This window comes from Leptonotus elevatus, chromosome 2, assembly GCF_054856555.1.
Source record: "Leptonotus elevatus isolate MCC_2025b chromosome 2, RoL_Lele_1.0, whole genome shotgun sequence".
Lineage (NCBI taxonomy): Eukaryota > Metazoa > Chordata > Actinopteri > Syngnathiformes > Syngnathidae > Leptonotus > Leptonotus elevatus.
In genome coordinates, this window is record NC_141240.1 from 5,982,684 (window position 1) to 6,007,251 (window position 24,568).

Sequence of the window (24,568 nt, forward strand, 5' to 3'; positions counted from 1 at the left end):
AGAGCGAGAGAGGGAAGAGGAACCTGAACAATGCTTCCACTGGAGGAGAAAAGTCCTATGCTTCAAGTGTCCCCCACAGTATCGAGAGCCAAAGAAATCCTTACGGCACAAGAATCACCCACCACATGACTTGACAAACTAGAACTGATAAATAAATGTTATTACCACCTGTGTTGGGTGCAATGGCATCATTGCACACAGCAAAAAAGCCATCTCAACACTGTTTTAACTCAGCTAAATAAAAATGTCCCTGTTATTTTTAGCATTTGCAGCTTGACTCTTTAAATAATTGAAGCTGTTCCAATAGGATTTAAGTGGCGAGTTTCAGCAAACGGCAATAGATAATTTATGGTTGTCCCATGAATAAGAAGTTATTGTTCCCGTGGGAGATGTTAACGGCATAGGCTGTTGTCAGAGAGGGAGGAAATATGTGAGTGTGCATTCAGTAGGTGCCATCCTGTTGCACTGGAGAATGTGACTAAACAGGTGTGTGTTTGTGTGTGGCTTGTGCAGGTGTGTGACGGCGCCTGGAAATGGGCTGAATTAGGGAAATGGCTGAGGCTATGCTAGACGTGTTGTGGTCGAAAGCATTAGCTAGACATGCCTCAATAGAGCTCAGGTCACACACTCACAAGAACTTGAGAGTGGCTTCTCTTGAGCACTTTAAAGGAGAAATAAAGTTGTTGTGTTTAAAAAATTTTTTTTTTTTACAATTTGAAGCAGTTCTCAGGTGTCTCAATAACATGTCTGTGGCATGCCAAAATACCCCTAGCGGGTACTCCCAAATCAAGACCTATTTAATTTTATATGAGCTATTAAAAGGGGAAGTCAACCCCAAAAAATTCTTTACAATATGTTCTACATAGCCCCATTAGTCTAAACAAAGTATTATGATTATTATTGCGCTTGTGGAATATGAATTAAGCAGCACAATCCACCTGTTTTTATCATGGGCTTATATATTAATGGACTCGCCATTGAGAAGTGCTGGCCATCTTTCGTTGCCACTCACTAAGCTCGCCTAACTTGAATACATTGATTTCTCTGCGGTGTTTTCACATTATTTTCTGCCTCGTAGGTGAAAATGCCACCATGTATGACACGGTTGTAGCAAAAAGTCTGGGAGAAGCGCTACATGTACATTTCATCGCTAAGAAAAATACTTAATTTTCTCTTATAAGGTATATCTCCAGGTTCTACTCAAAGATTTGTCGGCATCATGTTGTCAGAACCATCATCAAGCAAGTGAAAGTGAAGCCCATTAGGAAAAAATTTGCTACGAAATGTAAACCTAACCTCTCTCAGTCACAATTCACGATATTGAGATCATGTAATCTGAATGGTCGGAAGTTTGCGCTTTGAGAGGCCCTCATTACTCTATACAGCGATCCAAGCATAAAACATGCACGGATAGCAGTGTTTTCAGTAACTAAAATGGCATAAGTTGTCAGTAACAGTGGCAACCACAAGGGGTCTATAGACAGTCCATTCATATATGTCTTAGGGGCGGCCATTTTGCCACTTGCTGGTAATGATCAATGCCAAATTCAGCTTGCAGATGTCACATGAAAAAACTCAGAAAACATTTGAGCCTTGATTGATCGTTACTTGAGCAAGTGTGATGTCATCAGTTGACAGCAAGTGGCAAAATGGCCGCCCGCTAAGATGGGGTAAAACAGGTGGTTTTTGCTGCTTAGTAAACACAATATTAATCAGAATGCCATGTTTACACTCATTGGGGCACATAGAACATTCATCCATTTTCTTAACCGCTTGTCTTCACAAGGGTCGCGGGGGGCGCTGGAGCCTATCCCAGCTGGCTTCAGGCAGTAGGCGGGGTACACCCTGAACTGGTTGCCAGCCAATCGCAGGGCAAACAGAGACGAACAACCATCCACACTCACAATTACACCTATGGACAATTGGGAGTGTTCAATTAACCTGCCATGCATGTCTTTGGAATGTGGGAGGAAACCGGAGTACCCGGCAAAAACCCACGCAAGCACGGGGAGAACATGCAAACTCCACCCAGGAAGGCCGAAGCCTGGACTCGATCTCACGTCCTCTGCACTGGGAGGCGGACGTGCTAACTAGTCAGGCACCGTGCCGCCCACATAGAACATATTACTGCAAAGAACATTTTTGGGTTGACTTCCCCTTTAAAAAGTCAACTTCACATGAAATGTCTCCTTCAAAAGATCTGCGGTGTTTCTCATTTGCTGAGTCAACAATGGAACCCTGCACCATGCAGTGAAGCCTCCTAGGGAGCAATCGCAACCTGCAGTGCCATATTACTTTACCGCTGTGTTGCGTCAAGTGATGAGAGTCCAATGCAGGCTGGTGTTCTAATCTGAAGCCCCACCGGTGTATGTCTGACTGAAAGGATGTGAGCAGCACCGGCAAACATGGAACTGCGTGCTGCCACTGCAAGCCATGCTGACCAAGTACAAAGAATGTGTTCTGCCTTGTACACAGTGTGGCAATGTGAGGATTACATGATCTGTGCTTTGTTGATTTGATTTTGTTGTCATTGTCCGTCTCGTTGTTTTATTGTGTCCACTTGGGCTTATCAGCCTGGTCCCCTTGTGTCATCCAATCAGCTCCCTCAGCCACGTGTCATGTTTAGGTGTCTCTCGTTGTCTCGTCAGTTTGTTTGTATTCATGTTGCATTCGAGGAAGGTGGGAAGTTAGATATATCCCACTTGGAATCTTCCGGTTCCAACCTCAAAGAACTCAAGGCAAATGTAGACAACAAAGATGGCTGATTACAATAAATTGTTTGTTGTTGTTCTGGTGAACACTTTCAATCAAAATCATGTTGGGTTACATAAAGTCGAATAATTAAATTGATGTTACAATAAATATGTCATGTAAATTATGTTTTGCCATTCATGGTCTTTTTTTCTGTGTGGGGTTCGCCTTTGTCGAGTGACGTCAGATAAACTGGTCGGTGAAGTCAGGTTCCGACTTCGCACCTCATTTTTCCAATTTCAAAGGGGCGTTCCCGTTCCTTGTATTAAGTTGGAAAAGTCAGACTTCCCACCTTCATCGAATGCAGCATTAGTTCCCTGCTTTCTTTCAGTCCTAGTCGGCTCATTGTCCTGGTCACGTTTTGTTTTCTGTGTGTTAGTTTGCTGTCTTGACCCAAGTCTTATTCCCAGTGTTTGTTTAGTTACTTTGTACCCACCCAGTTATTTTGGTCTTTTGTGAATTCAGTATTGAAGTACCCTGTTTGCCTTGTCATTCTCGTAAAAGGGGAGGTCAACCCAAAGATTTTCTTTACAATAATGTTGTTTGTGGCCACACTAGTCTAAACCCAGCAATCAGATTAATATTATATATATATATATAAAATATCCACCCGTTTTCATCTTTCTCAGGGGGCAGCCATTTTGTCACTTGCTGTCGACTGAAAATGACATCACAATTTCTCCGGGTTCAGGTAATGACCAATCACGGCTCAGCCTTAGAAAACAGGTGAGCCATGTACCGGGTGGATTTTACTGTGTAACTCATATTCCATAAACGCAACATTAATCAGAATACTGTGTTAAGAGTCATGGGGCGTAAAACACATTATGTAAATAAAATGTTTGTGGTGACGTCCCTTTACATCAAATTACTTTCTTTGAGTGGAAACCTACCTCACCGTCTGTTTCCCTGCATTCGGTCCTCAAGCCGTCCCTATTACAATTAGCATGGCTGACATTCCTCACGTTTTTCTCTGATTCTATTCAGCTGCTGGCCCCCGCAGTGGCTACAGTATCAAGGTGAAACACATGTCCAATTCACTGAGCTGTTATGCAATCTACCCCCACATGCAATTGCAATTGTATACCCCCCCTACCCCCAACCCCCTTCCCAATCTCTATTTTCTCCTCCTGTCTTGTCTCCAGTCCCCCACTGCCGGCTACGTGATGGTCACACCAAACTGTCAAGTCTATTAGCTGCAGTAAAAGTAGTCTGTAAAGCCAAAGCAAATTGGAGCTTTGTGTGATAGAGGATGTTTGATCAGGTTGTCATGATGTCAGGCAGACGTGTGTGTGCAATTGAATGTGCATGTGCAAAAGGTACACACACACACTTGGGCTCGAATCCCTACAATGTTTTGCTCCCTCCTTTTTTGAATATTTCACACTCACCCATTGGATGTTTTTTTAATCCCTATCATCTGAGATGGAGATGTATGCCAAAGCAACCATATGGACATAAACCGGCAACGTTATCCCCCCCACCCCATCAACACACACATTAACCCGCAGGCTGCATACAGCACATCACCAAAACAACTACAGAGGGCCTCCACGTGCCAGGCCACGTGTATGCAACCAATTCAACGCTTACCGTGACTGGGAAAGGAGAGAATCCAATACGGCTCATTGACAAGCCGATCCTTTTACATAACCGCCAAGCTCTGTTTGTAAGTGGTGCAGTCAGAACCCCCTTAGCAGCTCCACCTACTCTGAAATATATTTCAGATAAACACATGAACGCTCTCCATCCTTCTTTTCATGATTGCTAAAACCAGAATTTCCATAAGGATGAAAATCAGATGAGGGGAACTGCACTGGGTATGCTTTCTTATGGAACGGCTAAAGTAAGTTTGTGTATCTTCTCTTGGCATTCCAAGCCTCTGTTAACTTGGCACTAAGCAGTAGGGGTGGGCCTGTACGCTTCATTTCTAGCCACGACTGCAACTATCAGGAACACATAAGAAACATGGCACATACTCTTTTGTTTACAACATGTTGATTTATATAAGTCAATAATTAAAGAGCTGCAAAAACAAGGTCTATTTCTCTCTCTCTCTCTCACACACGCACGCACCCCCCCCCCCCACACACACACACAATTTCAGTGTCATAGTAACTACTAAAAGATCACATTACAATGTTTCAGAAATTATTGCCCATTTATACAGATTTAGAATTTTTTTTCACATTCTTAGATTCTGAATCACAATTGTAATGTCAAGGCGATTTAAACATTGTAGTCCATTCTCAACTATAAAAGTGACAAAAAAGGGTAAGTTAGTGAGTGAAGCACTTGATAAATCGGCAAGCATTGCATTATAGGCTGGTGCCAAACCTACAGCACAACGTATGGCATGTAAACAATTCTAAGCCTAAAGTGTCCAAATAAAGCACGATACAAACATTTGGCTGTCTTAAATTAAATTGCACCTAAATTCTCCTGACGGCGGTGTTCGGTTTAGGTGAACGGTATGGGATTTTTTCTAATAGGTTTTTGGTGAGCTAACGAATACACACACACTCGCACGCACATACTCACCATATACAAAAAACAAAACAAAAAACAACAACAACAACCTAGGCATCTACTCAATGTGAATAATAGAAGCAACACTTTCAGTAATGTTTGCAACTTTTTTCTCTTAGGCTAGATAAGTCTTGTGGCATATACTCAACAACAGCTGAATTGAAATACAGTGTTCCCTCGCAAATTTGTGGGTTTTAGTGCAATTTTGCATTCATTTCTTTACAGTAATGTACCTATTTCATAAAATGTATGAAGGTTTAAACATTGAGAATGTTTAAACGAAATATATGTGGAAATTGCTACCTTCTTTGTTTTAGAAAAAAAATTAAAAAAAATATTGCACCTAAATGGAGGAATAAGATAAAATGGAGTAAAAAATTGAGGTCTTAAGTGTAACTCTTTGACATTTAACACGATGCATTCTGAGGTCACGGCACGGTCTGGCGACTGTTGATGTGTAACATCAGGCATTTGTTGGCAGCATAATGTCCCACTTCACAACCCAAACCCAACAAACTAATTAAAAAAAACATAAGATATGATGTAGGCAAAGGAAAGACAGCGATATGTTTCGTTTCGTTGTGTCCCAAAATCAGGAACCTGTTTCTCTACTGCCGAGTTTTCAGGTAGTATGGCAATAGTCATATTGTGCTATGTAAATCATACCCGTGCAAGAGTGATACCTGCCGATTATTTCAATAAAGGGGGAAAAACACGTCACTTTACAGCAATATATTTATAACATCCACTGTCATTCCCTTAACAAGAAACACACTTTAACTAAAAGTTTCGTTGTTGCACAGAAGTAATAATTATCAACCAATCACCGCACGGCAGTGTGTCGAGCTGCTACCACTTCTGTAACATAAAGTATTGGTTACTTTGGTATCCTAAACATTTAACAATGAGAATCCTAAAAAAAATACACAATTAAGAAAGAATAAAATAACAATTCTACTGTAATAAACTGAACCAAACTGTATCTGCTTGGTGGGCATAGCATTCAAGGTCACATGATCCAAACCAACATCTGCATGGCTTTCAGTGTATCACGAACCACTGCTAAGTCACTTGGTCTCAAATGATGTTACTAGTTACTTCCTTTGGCTTCTCGCTGAAGGGAAGTGCAGGGCTGTAGGTGGCTGAGATGTCGGGATGATGTTGGAAGGCTTGTGGCGAGTTTATGGTGGGTTTGCACAGGCGCTGAAAGCGCTTTGGGGTGACAAGAACACACAGAAGTGAAATATGCGTCAAGAACATTTGGACTCAAGGAGCACAAGCTACTGAAGGACAAGTTTGAACCTGTGTGAGGGTGCCTGGCGTAATGGCGAGTGCGTAGATGGCCCAGATTGGGAGCAGAGAGACAGAGGACAGGGTGAGGAGCCAGCCCAGTGCTGTTGCCCAACCTGGAGCGACCAGGCCTTTCCCGAAGCTCAATGGAGACCAACAGACCAAGGAGAATAGGAAGGTAGCCTAAAAGTCACATAAAGGGTGTTTATCAACAAAAAAGGTAAATAAATACATTTAACTCATTCAAACCCACAAACGTATAAATATGTTGTTTTTTAAATACTTTGTTCTTTAATCCCCAAAACATATTTGTACGTTTTTATGTTGTTGTTTTTTTAATGCTAGAACATACAGAAGGCTTTGACGTAGCTTCTGACTTGAAAAGGTCACTTAAAGCAATGGTAGCTATTACAAAAACGGCCAGCAGGTGGCAGCAGAGTATAAGAGATAAGTCAGGGCCATGTTGCAATAAGCTCTTTTTGCCAGTGTTTTCAACGAGTTGGTGAATAATGATGAAACTTAGCTAGATTCTAATGCTAAATGCTGCAAATCAGAAACAGATACAAATACAATAGATACAGATACAGATAATTTTTTTCCTGATGAAAGAAGATACTCTAATCTTTTTTTGGTAGGTTACATGTTTTTATAGCAATAGAACACAATCATTTGTGGGCCTTTCAAAATCAGTCAAAATCCAGTAAAACAGCCGGGAGCAAAGGGGGTTGCTTCAGTGAAAATGGTTGTGAGTGAATGAGTTAAAATATGTATGTTGTCTTTGCTATGTGAAAAACACTTATGTCCATTTTTGTCTTTTTATGTTTGTTTTTTTATGAAATTGAATGCAGATACCCCAAAAAAAATAAATAAAAAATTTGACATACCGGTAAGTGTTTTTCACGCAGCAGCGACAATGTACATGATAATTTGCAGCACGTCACTTACAGTGCACACGGCTGGTGTCAGGTATTTCCAGCACAGCCTGAAGAGAAGCAGGGGATTGTGGCCTGTCATGTCCTTGATATTTGAACTAAAACGCTCGGCACCTTTGGGCAAAAAAAATTGTAATTTAAATAATAGCTACAATATATTTTACCGCTATGATGAGAGGAAAAAGTACTTAAAAAGTCATGTATATAAAATTCAAAATGACATGTATTTTCCTTTAACGAGTCTCTGTAATTTAAGAAAACACTGAGCTCTGGCTAGTGATTAACCATATGGGCACGGAGTTGTTGAGTGACATGAGAAATTAAAGAGACATTTTATTTGCATGGCTGTCACAGTCATCATCATAAAATAAGGAACAAAAAGTGTAGTGGAGTTTACACTGCTGTGGAATTCCCCCTCAAACTACTTATTTTCAACCCCAGCGCTACATTCACCTACTGCTGGGAGAGTCATAAAAAAAAAAGCCTCTTTGGTATTCAGTTGCACCAGTGTACATTACTAACGTTTCCTAGTGTTAAACATTATCACCTGCAAAGGAACTTCTCTTTTTATTGCATTTTTTAGCCTTATTTGTCATGGAAGGGCATGTTGTTGCGCAGTTTGTGTATATGGTTTACAGTTGTTTTTCAAAATGCTCTCGTCCATGGGCAGGTCTGGCTAGAATAGTGGCTCCCTGGGGCCACCAGACTGTGAAGCGAGGGGAGGGTGGGGGGCCCAGGGGCTGATTGAGGGTCCGGAGGAGACAGACAAGAGCCTGGCTTTGAGCCAGTCTCCTTGCAATAGAGGGTAAGCTGCGGCCATGTTCGGTCTACTGACTCTGAGTGGAATGCCCGTGGAAGGGAGGAAGTGGAAAGCTAGAGTGTGTGAGTAATTTAATAACAAAAAGTGTTTTTATGTCATTCTGCTCCCTGCATTTTATGTTTAATTTCCAATAATCTGGACTCAAACGCATGAGCGCTTAAAACATGTGATTTGGATGTGCTTTGTTTCCTACCATAGATCCAGCCAATTGCAATAGACTGGAAGATGGAGAGAAGCAGTAGGCTGGCTCCACTACAGGAGAAATGATCATATATCTGGAACACATACAGACCACCCTGCATCGCCGGCAGGAAGACAAAGACACACACAAAGTGGACTACTCAGTGCCATGAAATCCAAAATGGCAGCCTAGTTCAACTCGTTCACACAGAGGTCAAGTTACCGGCGTCACCATAATCAGCCCGATCAAGAAGCATACAACGCAGATAAACAGCAGCAGCAGCTCTCTGCGGTAGCCACGTCTGATCAGATGCGGGTACAAGTCGGTCACAGATGTCATCAGCGCCTCCAGACTCACAAACTAGAACATAGAGAGAAGATTTCATACATTTTTTTGGGGCTTATGGTGCTTCACATATACTGTATATATTTTAGTGATCTTGTGTGTGTGTTACCCACCTGTGTGTCGAGCCCCAGCATGATGATCATAAGGAAGAAGCAGACGGCCCAGAGTTGGGGAAAAGGCATCATGGCTACAGCTCTAGGGAAGGCGATGAATGCCAGGCCAGGACCTGTGAGGGCATATAAAAGTAAATCGAAAGCTACAAAACGCCAGAGTTAATCCTCTGACGGTGGCTGAGGTATGCTCAGGTATGCTAACGCCTTGCGTGATATGCAAATGTGAAATATGATGACAATTCCGACTTTTGTTCTGCATACATAACGTAGAACGAAAAATATTACATCGCACACTAGTGAGATACAATAAAAATTAAATTCAAGATACTTGGATAGGGTGACCAGATGCCCCAGGTTTAAACGGGACAGTCTCATTTGAGCCTTGTGTCCCATGTCCTCCAGTAAGCAAGCCATTTGTTTGGGCCATGTACATGTCAATGACAGAGTTGTCAGCGATTCATACGACAATCGGACTACATCTATTTGCGAATAGGCGTTGTTTTCATCGTATTGGAACCAGAACAACGTCCTGCTTCTGTGTCTAAGAATCATGGGAAATGTAGTCCTACTAGCCTAATGCTGCGGTCGCTAGTCAGACCCAATGCAAGCTGAGCTTTTGTAGCGGCATATTTCAAATATTACAAACAGCACAGCCAGCTTCCAATAGCTTAAGGTTGGATAATGGTGAGTGCATTGCCTTGTTTAGTGCTGTTGAACTGTCAACCAAGATAAGATTTAGGATTAGCTAAAGGATAACACAACCACCAGTCATCAGATTGACTCACGATTAAATTTGTTATAAAAAGTTCCTGGTGAGAACTTATTGTATATTTGTGGTGTCCTGTTTGTTAATTTTGAAAATGCGATCACCCTAAATTTGTATAATCTTCATTTGATGTGTTTTCACCTGACTGAGCCACAGTGGCAATGTCCACGTCTTGCTCCTCCGCCATGAAGCCGAGCACTGAGAAGATGGTAAACCCTGCCAAGAAACTGGTGCTACTGTTCAAGAGGCACAGAAGGTACGAGTCCCTGTATGCAGACACACACACACACACGCACGCACGCACGCACACACACACGCACACTGAAATGAAATCTTTAGGATGTCAAATTTGACACAAAACAGACTGTACATCATATTTAAATGCATATGGCAACAGTATGTCGTGAATTGATGGCCTTGCATTGTAAGTTAGCTAGCTGTGAAAAGAAGCCGAAATCTAAGTGCTTGGCTGTTTTTAGTCATGACTGAGTTGAGTGTGGGAAATTGGGTAGCGAAGGCTTTACTTTAAGGTGTGGCTGTGTCCAAACGTGTTTTCTTGGGTCATTCCTTTCATTCTTTCTGGAAGCCATCTGACCATTAGCTTCTACCATTTCACAGAGTATGGTCTCGACATCACTGACTGATTTGTGTGGCTGTACGTGTATGACTGTATGATAAACGTTTCTCACTTGTAACAATTATTGTTGTATTTGTTGTAACTGCCAAGGGCTGTGAGACTCCCCAAACAGATTCCGTACGAGAAAAAGACCTGTGTACCTGCATCCATCCATACCTACAAACAGAAGAGACAGTAAAGAAAATAATTTGATAGAATCTAAATTCTGCTGGTTGATGTTCTCTTCATTTTAAAACTAAAAAAAATTTCACAGACGCAACTGTCTATCTTCACCTGCGGGTCTGCCAAGCGAGTGCGGTTAGGTTTGAGGTAGTAGATGATTCCCTGGGCTGCTCCAGGCAGCGTAGCACCACGCACCAGCAGCACAAACAACATAACATATGGAAAGGTGGCTGTGAGATACACCACCTAGAAAATACACAGTACAAAGGAAATGAGAAGAATGACAAAATGCAAAACTCTAACAAATTAAGTGTAATGTGTCAGACAAAAACTGCTGCAGAAAGTGAAGGCATAGGTTTACCTTTCCTGTGGATTTAATGCCCTTCCACACGCAGAAGTAACAGACAAGCCAGACAACAGCAAGACACAGTGCCAGTTTCCAGCTTATTGGACCAAGCTCGTCTAAGTTGTCAGACAGGTGGAGCACTTCTCGCCTACAACATACACACACAGTTGTTACAGTCAGCAACACTTGTATTAATTACAACTAGGGCTGTCAAGCGATTTAAAATTTTAATCCTAATTAATGGCATGACTTCAATGGTTAACTCACGATTAATCGCAAATTTGATACCTGTTCTAAATGTTCAATAAAATGTACAATACAGGGAGTCCTCAAGTTACGGCGGAGTTCCGTTCCTACGCTGTTGATGTAACCCGAATTTCAACTTAAATCGGATTTCCTCGTTGAAGTCGATATTTACATCAAGATGCTTTGTAGAATAATTTTATATTTGCGCGACCCGAAAGACGCCGGAACAAATATTTTGTGTTTGCGCTCGGACATTCATTGCTGACGGACGGCAGAGTGCAGCTAATCCAAGGTTAAACACAGAAATGTGACGCGGCTAAGCCGACCGGCTGATGGACATCCGTTGTTGGCGGTAACAACAACACAACTTTAAACTAGAGCTGCGAGCAGCTATAAAGGGCACTCGCAACCCTGGCCACGTTGGGGTACTGTTACATAGGACAAGGACCGTCTAAAATGTAAACGTTTTTGCCAAGCCTTGTGCGTGCAAAGTTTCATTAAAAGGCCAAAAATTATTCTCAAAATTAAATCAAAATGGGGGACTTCCTATTCGGTTTAGAATACATGTTTAGAGCACCCCAAAAAGCAGCATTTTTATTTGCAAACAATGCATCGCTACGGCAACGGCGTACGACAAAATAAAGAGCTTTCAATAACTTTGCATCTTAAACATCTCAAGATGATACCCAGTTTGAAGACGATCGGATACATTTTGTATGAGGAGTTTGTTAAAATATGACCCCTATGAAACAGCCAACAAAAATGGCAACAAATTCCAAAGTAAATCAGAATGGCGGACTTCCTGTCTGGTTTTCATATGGCCAAGATACTTTTTTGTACACTGTGGGCTGTTACATATGCCTCCAAATGTTCATGCCTCTAGGTGCTTTGTACAACCGGGAATGCTTTGTTAAGAAGGACCCCCCCCCCCACCCCTTGCAAACAGTGCATGTCACGGGAACAGCGTGCAACGAAATAAAAAGCTTTCAATAAGTTTTCAGCTTCAACATCTTTAGATGAAACACAGCAAGGTTGAAGACGATTGGATGAATTCTGTAGGAGGAGTTTGTTAAAATATGACCCCTATGAAACAGCCCACAAAAAAAGGCAACAAATTCCCAAGTAAATAAAAATGGTGGACTTCCTTTTAAGTTTAGCATATGGCACCAAAATAAGTTTTTGTACGTCGTAGAATATTACATATGCCTCCAAATTTCCGTAGCTCTAGCTGACAACGCTCCATTACGTAAGAATTTTGAAATGCAAAATGCTGCTTTGGCCCTAATAACTTTAAAATGGCGTGATTACTGTGGGGAATTAACGAAAAAGACGGTGTTACGGACGAGGCACGGGCCCCGTAAAGTCAAAACGAAGTAGGTCGCGACGTAGCTCAAGGACTCTCTGTAATTTTTTATGCCCCTAGATGGCATAATTGCATTTGTTAGACATTGCTCAATGCATTTTTATTTTCATATTAAGAGCTATCCAATCTTTAACATGAAGTAACTTGTGAAATTCTGTGTCCACAAATATATGCATTATAATAAAATTCATTAAGGCAAACTTTTGACGTTGACGTGTCTGCTGCATTGCGATTGGAATTCCCCCAGTACAGGCTTTGCAAGTAAGTGGCGGTTATTAATCGCGCGTTAATTTTTTTTTTGTGGTGTTAAAGGAACTTTAAAGGAACTTTAAAGGAACTTTAAATTAACTCAAGATTAACGCAGTAATTTGACACCCCTAATTACAGCCAATGAATCATCACTGAGGATACACTCACTCCCAAAACTCCATAATAGGGGATGTGGCATTCACAGGCAGGCTGCTCACATTAGATGTCTGGTTGTGATGGTCAAACATGAAACAAGCCTCTACAGGGAAGCACACAAACGGATAAATGACACTTCACACTGCAGCCTTCCACATGTAACTGACTGCAGTGACTGCACTGACTGACCAGTGTTCCACGAATTGTTACAGTGTGACCAGGGCAGTTGGGCCTGAAAACTGTAGCACAGATAGAATGCAGCCCAAGCCAGTATGACGATGTAGTACACACATCCGTGCAGGATCATCATCTGGCTAGCATAGCCTAGACCTGCAGACAGACAAGAACAAGCACATCTTACTGCCATCTGTTGAACGGTGGTGGAGCACAACTATAAACCTCAATTTCAATAAAATAGAGGCATTGTGGAAAATGTAAATAAAAACAGATGATTTGCAAATCCTTTTCAAACTATATTCAATTGCATCCACTGCAAAATCTAAATATTTAATGTTCAAACTGGTAAACTGGTAAAAATTTACTCATTTTGAATTTGATGCCTATAAAACATAAAAAAAAGAACACTTTCCTTTTAACTACACTCAATAAGCGATTGGGAATTAAGGACACTAATTGTTGAATTATTTTCCTTTCTTGCTTGATGTACAACTTCAGCTGGTCAACCGTCTGTGGTCTCCATTATCATATTTTGCGCTTCATAAAATCATTTTCAATGGGAGACAGGTCTGGACTGCTGGCAGGTAAGTCTCGTACTCACACTATTTTAATGCAAATGGCGGCAATGCACGTGGCTCCGCCCCTGCATTTTTAGCCAGCTTCCTCAATCTCTCCTATACAATGACACGTGGTGTGCTTCATAACCGCTGGGTGCATTTTGGTGATGGAGACGGCACACTTATCTATTTAATCCACAGGCACATGTCATTATGAATATGTATACAACCGTTTGGTTCTCAAACTATCAAGTGATGGGTAGCCTAGAACCCGGCAACGTATTTATTGTGTGCATGAAAGCGGGTGTAACACTCTTGGATCACTCGTCTCGTGCTATAGGTTCAAGCTTGTATTTATCCTGATTGATTCCAATATGTCAGTTAATTTAGTTGGGCTTCTAAGATATATAATAACCATGTACAATACAAATATACCTCCAAATATTGGACACACGGTTCTCCAGGCGCTGACCCCGCCTAGGCTCGTGTACTGGCCCAGCGAAGTCTCCAGGAGGAACAGGGGAATACCGCACAGCACCAGGAACAAAAGGTAAGGTACAAAGAACACACCTGGACACATAAAAAACATTAACTTTTTATGATTCATTCTGTGAAGTGGATGCTATAAAAGCCGATGAATGCTCAGATAAGATTAGCGAAATACAATAAGGCAAGATGAGTGAGTGGAAGAAGCTCATTTCCACTACATCTTTTCACTCCTGCACTGCTTTCCCTCATTTATTTTACCTCCTCCGTTCTTGTAGCACAAGTATGGGAACCTCCACACGTTGCCCAAACCGATGATCTGGCCTGCCACGGCCAAAAGGAACTCAGACTTGTTGGCCCATTGTCCCCTGGCATGCAGGCCAACTTTGTTGATTTCTGTTGTTGTCTGGTTGGGGGCTCTTCCTTTCTGAACGTTGTCCAGCAATGGATCTCCTTGGTGTGGCAGTGACTGGGAAGTCATGGTTGCACACAGAACCCCTTGAAAGATACAAAATAATGTAAGCTAGGTGGAAACATTAAATTACATATTTGTGAAAGTGAAATAGAAAATGGTTGAGATTCAAGCTTTCGTCATTTCTTCTCCGTATTACTTTTTTTTTTTGGTCTCTGAAGTACAGTATGCATCCTCACTAGGGTCATGAGTGAGCTGGAGCCTTGCAATTGACTTTTGGGTGAACTGGTCTCCACTCACGACTTTTGTGTGGATAAGCAGAATAGCAAATAGATGGATGAGTGGCTATACGGAAACATTTTGGATGCCAACTTTTCTACCTTCGAGGTACTCAAAGCGCTTTAAAGGGAACCCCGACTGTAATGGCAATTATTTGGTTGTTACTAACATAAGATACTTTTTTCCCTAAATTATTTTCCAGTTTAATACATTTTGTAGAAATTGTTGTTTACGCTGCAAGGCCTTCTGGGTACTGACATCGAATGGTTGCCGCTTTCTGACGAGCTAAGCAAAACAATTGCAAACTATACAGTTGTGCTCTCAAGTTTACATAAGGTTATGTAAACTTAGGAAGATAATAACTGTAAGGAGATAAAAAAGCTGATTGACCATAACATCCAAAATATTGCATTCATTTTTGGGGTATTTTCACAGGTTGAAGTAGGCATGAGGATAAATAGCATTTTTGTGTCATTAGGCGACGTATAGCTTTGTACAGTTACAGCTGTGTTCATAACTATTTCAACTTATGACCACAACTGTACGAGCAACAATGAAAAGGAGTCAAAATCCCACACTGTGCGGCTTTTGGATGTCATTTTAAGTAAGCTTCCATAGCTTTTCTAAAGAAATAAAGTTAAGAAAACAGTGGGAGGATGCGTTTGGGAGAGTTTGCCTCCCCTGCGGCTGTGCTTTCGTCATTTTAGCCAAGACACATTCCAATGTTAGTAACAACCAAATAAATCATATAGAGCAGGGGTCGGCAACCTTTACTGTCATAAAGATCCATTTTAGGCCAAATAAATAACAAGAAATCTGTCTGGAGCCACAAAACATTTGAACAGAACAGTGTGTGTTCATATTAGCCTATAAGGGCCCATGAGCTAATTAGAGCTGCACTATAACAGAAGAATATGCAGCATCCAATACTTTTAGATTCATTTTTTTCCTACCTTTCATCTTCCGTTTTTGCATTTTATTTATTTATATATTTTGTAATTTTGCATACATTGTTTTTCATAAATGTTTAGAATTGTATGCCTTTCTGTCAAATTTCTTACATTTTTGGCAATTTTACGGACACATGGTAATTTTCTGCATCTTCCTCTTTTGTACATTTTATAGCTATTTTCGCCCCCTTTTTTGGTCACTTTTTTGCTATCAATTTTCTGACCTTTTTGACCATTTTTGTGTGCATTTTATGTTAATTTTGGGGATTCCTTCTTGTTTTTGGACATTTTACTGTTTATTTTCTGCCTTTTTTTAAAAGTGAATTAATTAATAGAATTTTTGTACAAGTATGGTAATTTTCTGAAAATTTTATTTTGTTTTTGGACATTTTATGATCACTTTATGGCCATTTTTAGGACATTTTTTAACAACTTTTTCATCTACCTTTTGTCTCTTTTCCTGACAACTTAAAAATTCATCAATTTATTTTCAGAATATTTATCTAAAAATAAAATTATTATTTAAGAAATAATATTAATTTATACAAATTTTATTTTAATTTTTTAGAGATCCACAGGGAGCCACAGGAGAGAAACAAAGGAGCCAATTGTGGCTCCAGAGCCGCAGGTTGCAGACCTCCAGCATAGAGCAAACATGTCAGTATCTTTCTCAAGGTCACTTCAACAAGGTCACAACAGCTAAGGAGCAAACCTACAATCTTCGAATCAGGAGACAACCACTCTACCAGTTGCCCCTGCAGTCATGGTTGGACCAGTCAATCTCCTCAATACATTTTACCTGCTATAGTGAACCCTAGTAATAAACAAAAACTGAAAGAGGCTATGTTGGAAAAATGAAAAAGTATTACAAAAAAAGAAGCAAAGGTTGGGCAATGTTAATGGGTTACAGGCTTAATGCAGTTATTGCAAGCAAATGATTTTCAAAACTTGAATCAGTTTTAGTGTATCAGTTCCTTTACTTTTGCCAAAGAATTTCATTAAAATAATCTTTTTTCGTGTGTAGCAGATGTAGATGCACATCTGTTGTACAAAATTAAAAAAAATAATGTTTACTTCTCATATCTCGACTTTTGATATTATATTTAAATGTTTTCTGTTTACAGCAATAAGTAATTTGACTCAACATTTCCATACAATATTCAAGAGCATACAAATTGACCATCAGTCACTAAGGAATAAGTATTTAATATTACAGATCATATTCATAGATACATATAATACAGATTATATTTATTTAAATTAAAAGCAACAACAACAACTACAACCTGTGAATAAAAATGCCCCAAGACCACTTGCTTCTCCTTTTGAAAAATACATAAAATAAAATTAGGCGGGGGTGTTTGCATGAATCCAGACATCTGTTACCCTTGTAATGTTGTTCTCATCAGTCTTTGGAGGCAGTTCTGCTGTCTTCCTTGCTGAACTGATCCAAAACCACAGCGCAGAGTTCAACTCAAATAAACTTAATTTATTTAGCGTTTTTACAACAGCTGCAGCTTAAAAAAAGCACTTTACAGAACACATGACATACAATATTAATAAGAATACAACCACGACAAAACACAAACTTCAACAAAATTCTCCATTCCTACATACACTTTACTGTTTGAAGCGGTAATAGATGAAAGTGAAAATACCTTGTACACACCAAACTGCTGACTTGGGCCTCTTAGCACCTTTTCTATACCCAACAGTCTTCAACTTGGTTTATAAATTGGACCTGCAAATTGGTGCTATTGTTAAATCCTCATACAGCTCTTTCAATCTTAGGCAGCCCGTTGAGGTAAAGCCTCTTTTTTCTCAACAGTATTTAGAAACAGTAATCCATAATTTTTGTTGCATTTCAGATTAATTACTGCAATACATACATTATTTTAAAGTCAGCCAGCCAGCCCTCCCTCAAGTAATTTGTACAAAATGCTGCTGCTCACTAGTACTCGTAGGAGACAAAACTCCAATTCTGGCTTCCCTTCACTGGCTGCCTGTACATTTTCAGATTATTTTGTTTTCACATCTTTAAATGGTCTCGCCCCACCTTACCTGTCCTAGCTCATCCACCTCTACGCACCTGCATGGTGACATTTAGCTACATTTCATGCTTCAAACAAAGATATAAAATGTGACTTTTTTTGGTGAAGAATCAACATCAAGTGAGAGACAATCGTGAAGTGGAATGAAATGTATATCTAATATGATCCATCCATCAGTCTAACAGCGCCAACATTTTTACTGACAAAACGGGGCTATTGCAAAAATGTTGCCCACTTATGTGCAAAAAAGTGCCTTGCTGCCGTAAAGCTGCATCTTTATTTCAACTTCTTCAAACATGAACAGTCTCACACTATTTTTCCTCTCTTTTCTGTGTGTGCCGATTGAATATGCTGTACCAAAGCCATTCCAATGGAACAAATATTAAAGTATCTAATGTATTGAAACACATTGTAAATATAACAATACATGTAATCTCCAACTGAATACACAAATGTAAGTAAATAAATGAAAATACTTGTTGGCTACTAAATCATGTTACACATCTCCTGCGCCCACACACGCTTCACAACTTCAGTTACACTTTGCTGTTTGAAAAGTACAGTAACACGCTGACACTATTGCACTTGCCACCATCCTCAACCTCCACTTCCTTCATGATAATTTTATAAATTGTTAATGTGAAAAAAACAAAACAAAAAAACTCCACTTCCATCTCTGCCTATTTAGGCACTTCTATGTGTAACTTGTCCTTAATTGTGATTTTAAGAATAACAACAGTGAAATCATCATTTGTTCCTTAAGTCCTTAAGTGTCACCATTAACAGGCTGTCTATCTCAGTTTGTCACTATTAAATGTCATATTCAAAGGCCCCAAGCCCAGTGCATGCACGCAAATGTTCATCGTTGTGAATGATGAGAATGAGTCGTTTCTAATCATTGCTTTGACTTCCTTACTTATCTATGCAATCGACCATGGACACACCATATTGGGCGTGTGTGCCTTATCTATATTGTGCAGCAAACAACTTACATGCGTCTTTCTGCAGTGTACAAACAAGCTATAGCATACGAATAAAGATAATGCAATATTCAGTAATTGCACATCCTTGGAGTTCATGTCCCTTTGTGGAACAAACTTGGTCTTATTCATATAGTATGAAGCTTTCACACAAACTGGTAATAAATGTTTCAGTTGTTCATTTCAGTTGAACGGGAACAGGAACAATTCAATTTAAAATATCCCCGCCAAACCACATGGCCGCATAATATGTATTTAAAATTTTTTTTAAAGCACATGGTCCCACTACTCACTAGAAACCTAAACATAACCGAAAGCTGAACACGCACGTAACAGGTTCACCATCCTCGTCGTCACCAACCACACTGAAATATTATCCACAGACAAAATGAATTCGCCTCTGGGTAGAGTCATTTACCGGTTTGCTTAATTAAGAGCTTTACGAAAGCAAGATATAAATACCCAAAAATCGTCATGACTTTAGCCTACCTCTGCGTCTGCGTGCACTGTTGTTCTTTACACAGCAGGTTCCCCCGAATCCTAGCAACACAAATGGTTTGCTCCAGTGACGCGTGCACGCTGCAAGAGAGAAGAGGACGTCACGGCCACCGCTTGTTTACCCAATATATTTGTCTGAAAATAGTCACAATACTATATTTATACTGGTCATATATTGTTTAAATAAATAAAGTTTTAATGAAGAAAAAAATACCTAAACAAAATAAAGGCAAAAGCAAACAGAAATGGTTGTTTACCCATATTGGTAGTGCCCGCGTGTTAATTATTTAGGAAGAAATTGTGTAATTTTATTTACAACAACATTCAAAATAATCTTTTGGTAGAATGCTTTATTTGGTCTTCAAAAATAATTTGTTGCTTAATTGTATTTATATTTTTTTATTGCTGATGTGAAATACCACATTTATTGTTGAAAATACCATGGAAGAAAGTCTTGACCGCTTTTTCAGATCGATTTCAGGCAATATATGATTTCATTTAAATACTATGCAAAACAAAAGGCTCTGGAAACTATTGGAAATTGCACTGCTTTGAAACAATCACATTAACTTACAATAATGTGGAAAATTAAAGTGTCAGGAAAATTTATTAAATTTTCTACACAAGTATGAAAAGTCAAATGAACACACAGGTAAATATTGAGATTAAATAAACACTTACAGTGCTGCTCAAAAGTTTGTGAACCTCTTGAGCAAATTGGACTTTCCAATTGTTTCAACCTGATTTTCTTGTTCAATCTGAACCATTACATGTTACATGAAATAACAGGTGTAGGTTTATCAATTCAATGCATTGTTCTTTTAAAAAAAATCGATTGTGTAGTCAAAACTTAATTAAAAAGAGTTTTTGATCAATTCATGTAGGTGCAAAAGTAAGTGAACCCTGAGCTGCATTGCTTAAAACAAGCAGTCAAGTAGGATCAGGTAGGACAAATTGGTAGCTAAACTAACCACTGAAATGGACAAATGAAATGAGAGTTTTAGCAAAGAAATTGTGCATCACTGACTGAAACAGACAAAACCACGTCTTTTTAGTTTTAGACAAGGGAACCCATACAGGTCAGTCATGCTGAGAGGAAGATAAATCTCAGGGGACCTCAGAAAGTGGGTAGTGACAGCACATCAAATTACTACAATCCAGCCTAGAAGTGGACGACCTTCTAAAATATCAGCAAGAACCACAAGACAAATGATAATTCAGGTGAAAGCCAACCTGTGCATCACATCAAGGGATTTGTGGACCTCTTTTGCTGCATCTGGGACACATGTGCATGCTTCAACAATCAGAAGAAACGTCCATCGACAAGGCTTTCATGGAAGGCTTGCTAGGTAGAAAGAAGCCTCTGCTCACAAAAAAAGATCAAAGCTGCCCATTTCAACTTTGCCAGCAAGTACCTGGACAACACTGAAGCTTTTTCGAAGTGTCTTCTGTGGACAGATGAGTCCAAAATTGAATAGTTTGGTCACAACTAAAACAGTCATGTTTGGTGAAAAGTCAACACTGCAGGGTGGGGAGAATGGTTGGCTTTTCATCCTCAGGACCTGGACAACTCCACATAATTCAGGGAAACATAAATTCAGAGGGATATTGTGAAATCCTGGAACATAACCTGAAGCCGTCCTTTGTGAAGTTACAGCCTGGTAGAAAATGGATCATGCAACATGACAATAATCCAAAGCATTCCAGCAATACAACAAAGGAATGTCTGAAGAACAACAAGATTCATGTTCGGGATGAGCCCAGTTAAAATCCTGACTTAAATTCTTTCAAAATACTGTGGCGGTACCTGAAGTGGGCAGTTTATGCTAGACGCCCATCCAACCTTTCTCAACTGGCTGCATTTTGCAAGGAAGCGTGGCAAAAATCCCCCAAAGTCGATGTGAAAAACTGATAAATCACTAAAGAATGTGTTTGGATGAAGTTCTCATTGCAAAAGGAGGTGCAATGTCCGATTAAGTGAGAGGTTCACATATTTTTGCACTCATGCAATCTGAAACAACAACTTTTGCTCAATAATGAATGATAATATTATCATTCTTTTTGTTCAAGTCCATTATTTTCAATGTCAGCATTGTAGATTGGGGTATGACTAAACATTTAATAAGGTTATTTTAATATTTTATACAAAAAATCTGACCATGCCTGCAGGGTTCACAAACTTTTGAGTAGCACTCTATTTGAACAAAATGTACAAACAGTTGTTACGAATATCGTTTCACATCAACCATGCAAATCAATCTACAAACATCCATCCATCCATTATCTGAACTGCTCATCCTCACGAGGGTCACGGGGCTTCTGGAGCCTATCCCAGTTGTCTTCGGGCGGGGTATACCCTGAACTGGTTGCCAGCATGGCAACTGAAGCATGCATGGCACAAACAGACAAACTATCATTCACACTCACAATCACACCTGGGGACAATTCATCAGTGTGTTCAATTAACCTACTATGCAAATTTTTCAGAATGTGAGAGGAAACCGGAGTAAACCTGGAGAAAACCCACCAGGCACGGGAAGAACATGCAAACTCCACGCAGGAAGGCCGGTGCCCGGATTAAATCTCACGACCTCTTCACTGGGAGGCGGACGTGCTCACAGTCATCCACCTAACAAAAACATGATTAACAAATTATTAAAAAATAAGTCAATAGAACAAAGTATTGTAAACGTAGAAACCAGAAACCCAAAAAATCTAGAGGTTGTCAGAACATCTGCGACATAAACTTTTGCAGAACCCATACATTATATAAAAAATATATTAATTGTATAAAAAAATATTAAACCATAATATGAAAAAATAGCTATCAAATACATTTAATTTTATCCACTTAAAATAGCCGGAATAATGTCGTGTCTAGTAATGCATCCTTCACTCTCTTATCAACATTTCTCACGCTGTCACACTTTTTTTGTTTTACTTGTCACTATTTTTGCTTTGTTTTGCTATTTTCTATTTTTTCCTTGATACAGCACTGTAACATTTCTCAAGTATGTTAACAGCAGACGGTGGTTGTGATCTTACCTTCCTTTTTGTACAAACGGCTGCGCTCCCCCCATCCCTCCCTTCCCGCGATACATTCACAAGCATGCGTAAACAAGAAAGAGCAAAACTTTTGAGTGTTGCCTGGCTGGTCAGTGTGGAAAGGCAAACTATCAAGCTGATGGAAATACGTTAACTTTTTTGCTACCTTTAATCTGAGTGGTAGTCTGAAAGAACTTTACAGTGACTGAATAACAACATCCACCCAGCTAAATAGTGTGAGTGACTGCATTGCAAGAACTAGTGTTTCTTTGTATGGATTTAGTGTACAACTAAGTCCCTTACTGGCGTCTACCTCATTAGTGTCACAAATTCCCTGGAGAAAATAAAACGGTTAAGGGTCAAGAGTAATTGGTGGTCATACAATACCCAAATTCCTCAACTGCGCATGTGCTCTTAGTACAAACACACACATTCAATTGTAAATGCTGCATGAGGCTTCCCCCCGGGAGACAAATAAAAGCCCAACGTTAAGATTCATTCTTTTGCGCCGGCAAATGTGTGGCTCCTGTAAATGTGCTGCCAGGCAAAGCCCCCAACAACTTCTGCTCACTTTTATAGACCTTGTAATTAGTGTCTGGCATCCGTGGCATGGGGTCATTATAAGCAGTGGTGGGAATTGTGGGGGAAAAAAAGCTTAACAGCAAGAGGTAATCTGTGAAAAGCAGACAAAACCCTTTAAAGGCAAGTTTAGGTTGAATGTACAATATGTGTGAGCAAGCAACATTTTACATACTAGTGTAAAAAACATATGCCCTAAATGGCTTTGTAACGTTACTTGCCATATCAGTTTTTATGCCTAAAGGGAAAATTCAGGTGTTTACATCCACCTTTCTCTTCAATCTATGAGAAATGCCTTATGATTTAGTTAAAACAGCATTCACTTAATTAGTCATCCACACTGTACACAAATCCCCTGAGGCTTGCGGTGAGCCAGTTAGTTACTCCTGATGGTCCTTCACTGACATTTTATGAACAATCCACTACATGACTCGTTTGTTGTATTCAAGATTGCTTTAACCACAGCAAGTGTCTTCATTTCAGCTCAAATCTGTTATTATTATACATGATTATAATTATTATTGGGCATTATAATAATAATAATGCATCAGATTTATATAGCACTTTTCTTTCTTGAAACTCAAAGACGCTTCACAATGGATACATTATTCTTGCACTCACACATTCACACTGTGGGGCAGGCTGACGGAAGCGTGGCTGCCAGTGTGCACTTACGACCTGAAACCTCGTAAGTTACATTTTTTTCCAAAATGTATTCTTTTGGTCAGTCCACACATGTGGGTGTCATTTTTACGCATTATTGACCAATCTAAGGTGTTGAAATTTGCTTACTCTCTTTGAGGGTGCAATTTTAATGGTTGAAAAAACATGTTTTTGGGGTCTCCTGAAAAGTGGCGATTTTGGAGGTACAAAGTTCTGGCACGACGCCAGCAATAGAAACATCAACAGTAAATGCAGCATCAGAATGCTAGTCGGTTTCAATAATAAATCCATTACAGTATACTGAGATAGAGCTAGAATGGGAAAAAAAGAAGAGATTACAATTTTTTTTTTCCATAAAATGTGTCTGGAAGAAAGCAACAAATTGTATAATCCAAATCCTACGTACAAATCTTTTTTTCTGCCATTTTTCAATGTTTGACATTTCTCTCTGACTTTGATGAAATTAGATGGCTTTCTTGGACAGAGCTAAAAATCTTCTCAAAATTCCATAATGATTGCATTTTTTTTTGCTAAATCATTTGATGATGATCATGAATGTGTGATAAAACAAACATAATTGCCACTTGTCAAATTAAACATACCTGTTTGCTGTGGCTGTCGAGTTCCAATGAGTTTCAAAGGTTGCACTTCATTACTTCCTACCCACTTTTTTTAAATCATTTACAGGACAGAAACAGGACAGTCTGTCCTGTTTTTGCATGTGATCATACAGTAATCCTTCTCCATCACATGGGTTAAGCCTTGTCTACTTGCTAGTTTGAACAGATTTGGTAATGTGAATGCATTGCCAAACAGCAGCAAAGAACAGCAAACTTCTTTTGAATTGTTTGACATCTTCAAAATGTGTTATTTTTTTCTGGAGTTTGGCCAAACCCAGCCACCTAGTGGGACGAAATGGCGGCCTCCAAGAGCAAAGAAACAAGCTTGGCAATTAAAGACATACAAACTGTAATAATTTTGGTACCTCTTATTAGTGATATTGCA

General features: G+C 39.7%; 1 protein-coding gene across 1 annotated transcript; it reads right to left on the reverse strand.

The window, feature by feature from the left end:
• Positions 1-4,891: 4,891 nt before the first annotated feature.
• LOC147178280 (sodium- and chloride-dependent GABA transporter 2-like) lies at positions 4,892-19,180 on the reverse strand. Its single transcript, XM_086067449.1, has 15 exons — positions 19,108-19,180; positions 14,368-14,604; positions 14,056-14,190; positions 13,076-13,216; positions 12,899-12,989; positions 10,888-11,020; positions 10,638-10,772; positions 10,417-10,520; positions 9,869-9,993; positions 8,962-9,074; positions 8,726-8,863; positions 8,516-8,618; positions 7,516-7,616; positions 6,583-6,753; positions 4,892-6,492 (listed from the first exon to the last, which is right to left on the reverse strand). The coding sequence occupies exons 1-15, from the start codon at positions 19,121-19,123 to the stop codon at positions 6,358-6,360; spliced, it is 1,878 nt and encodes a 625-aa protein (XP_085923575.1). The 5' UTR covers positions 19,124-19,180; the 3' UTR covers positions 4,892-6,357.
• Positions 19,181-24,568: the final 5,388 nt, after the last annotated feature.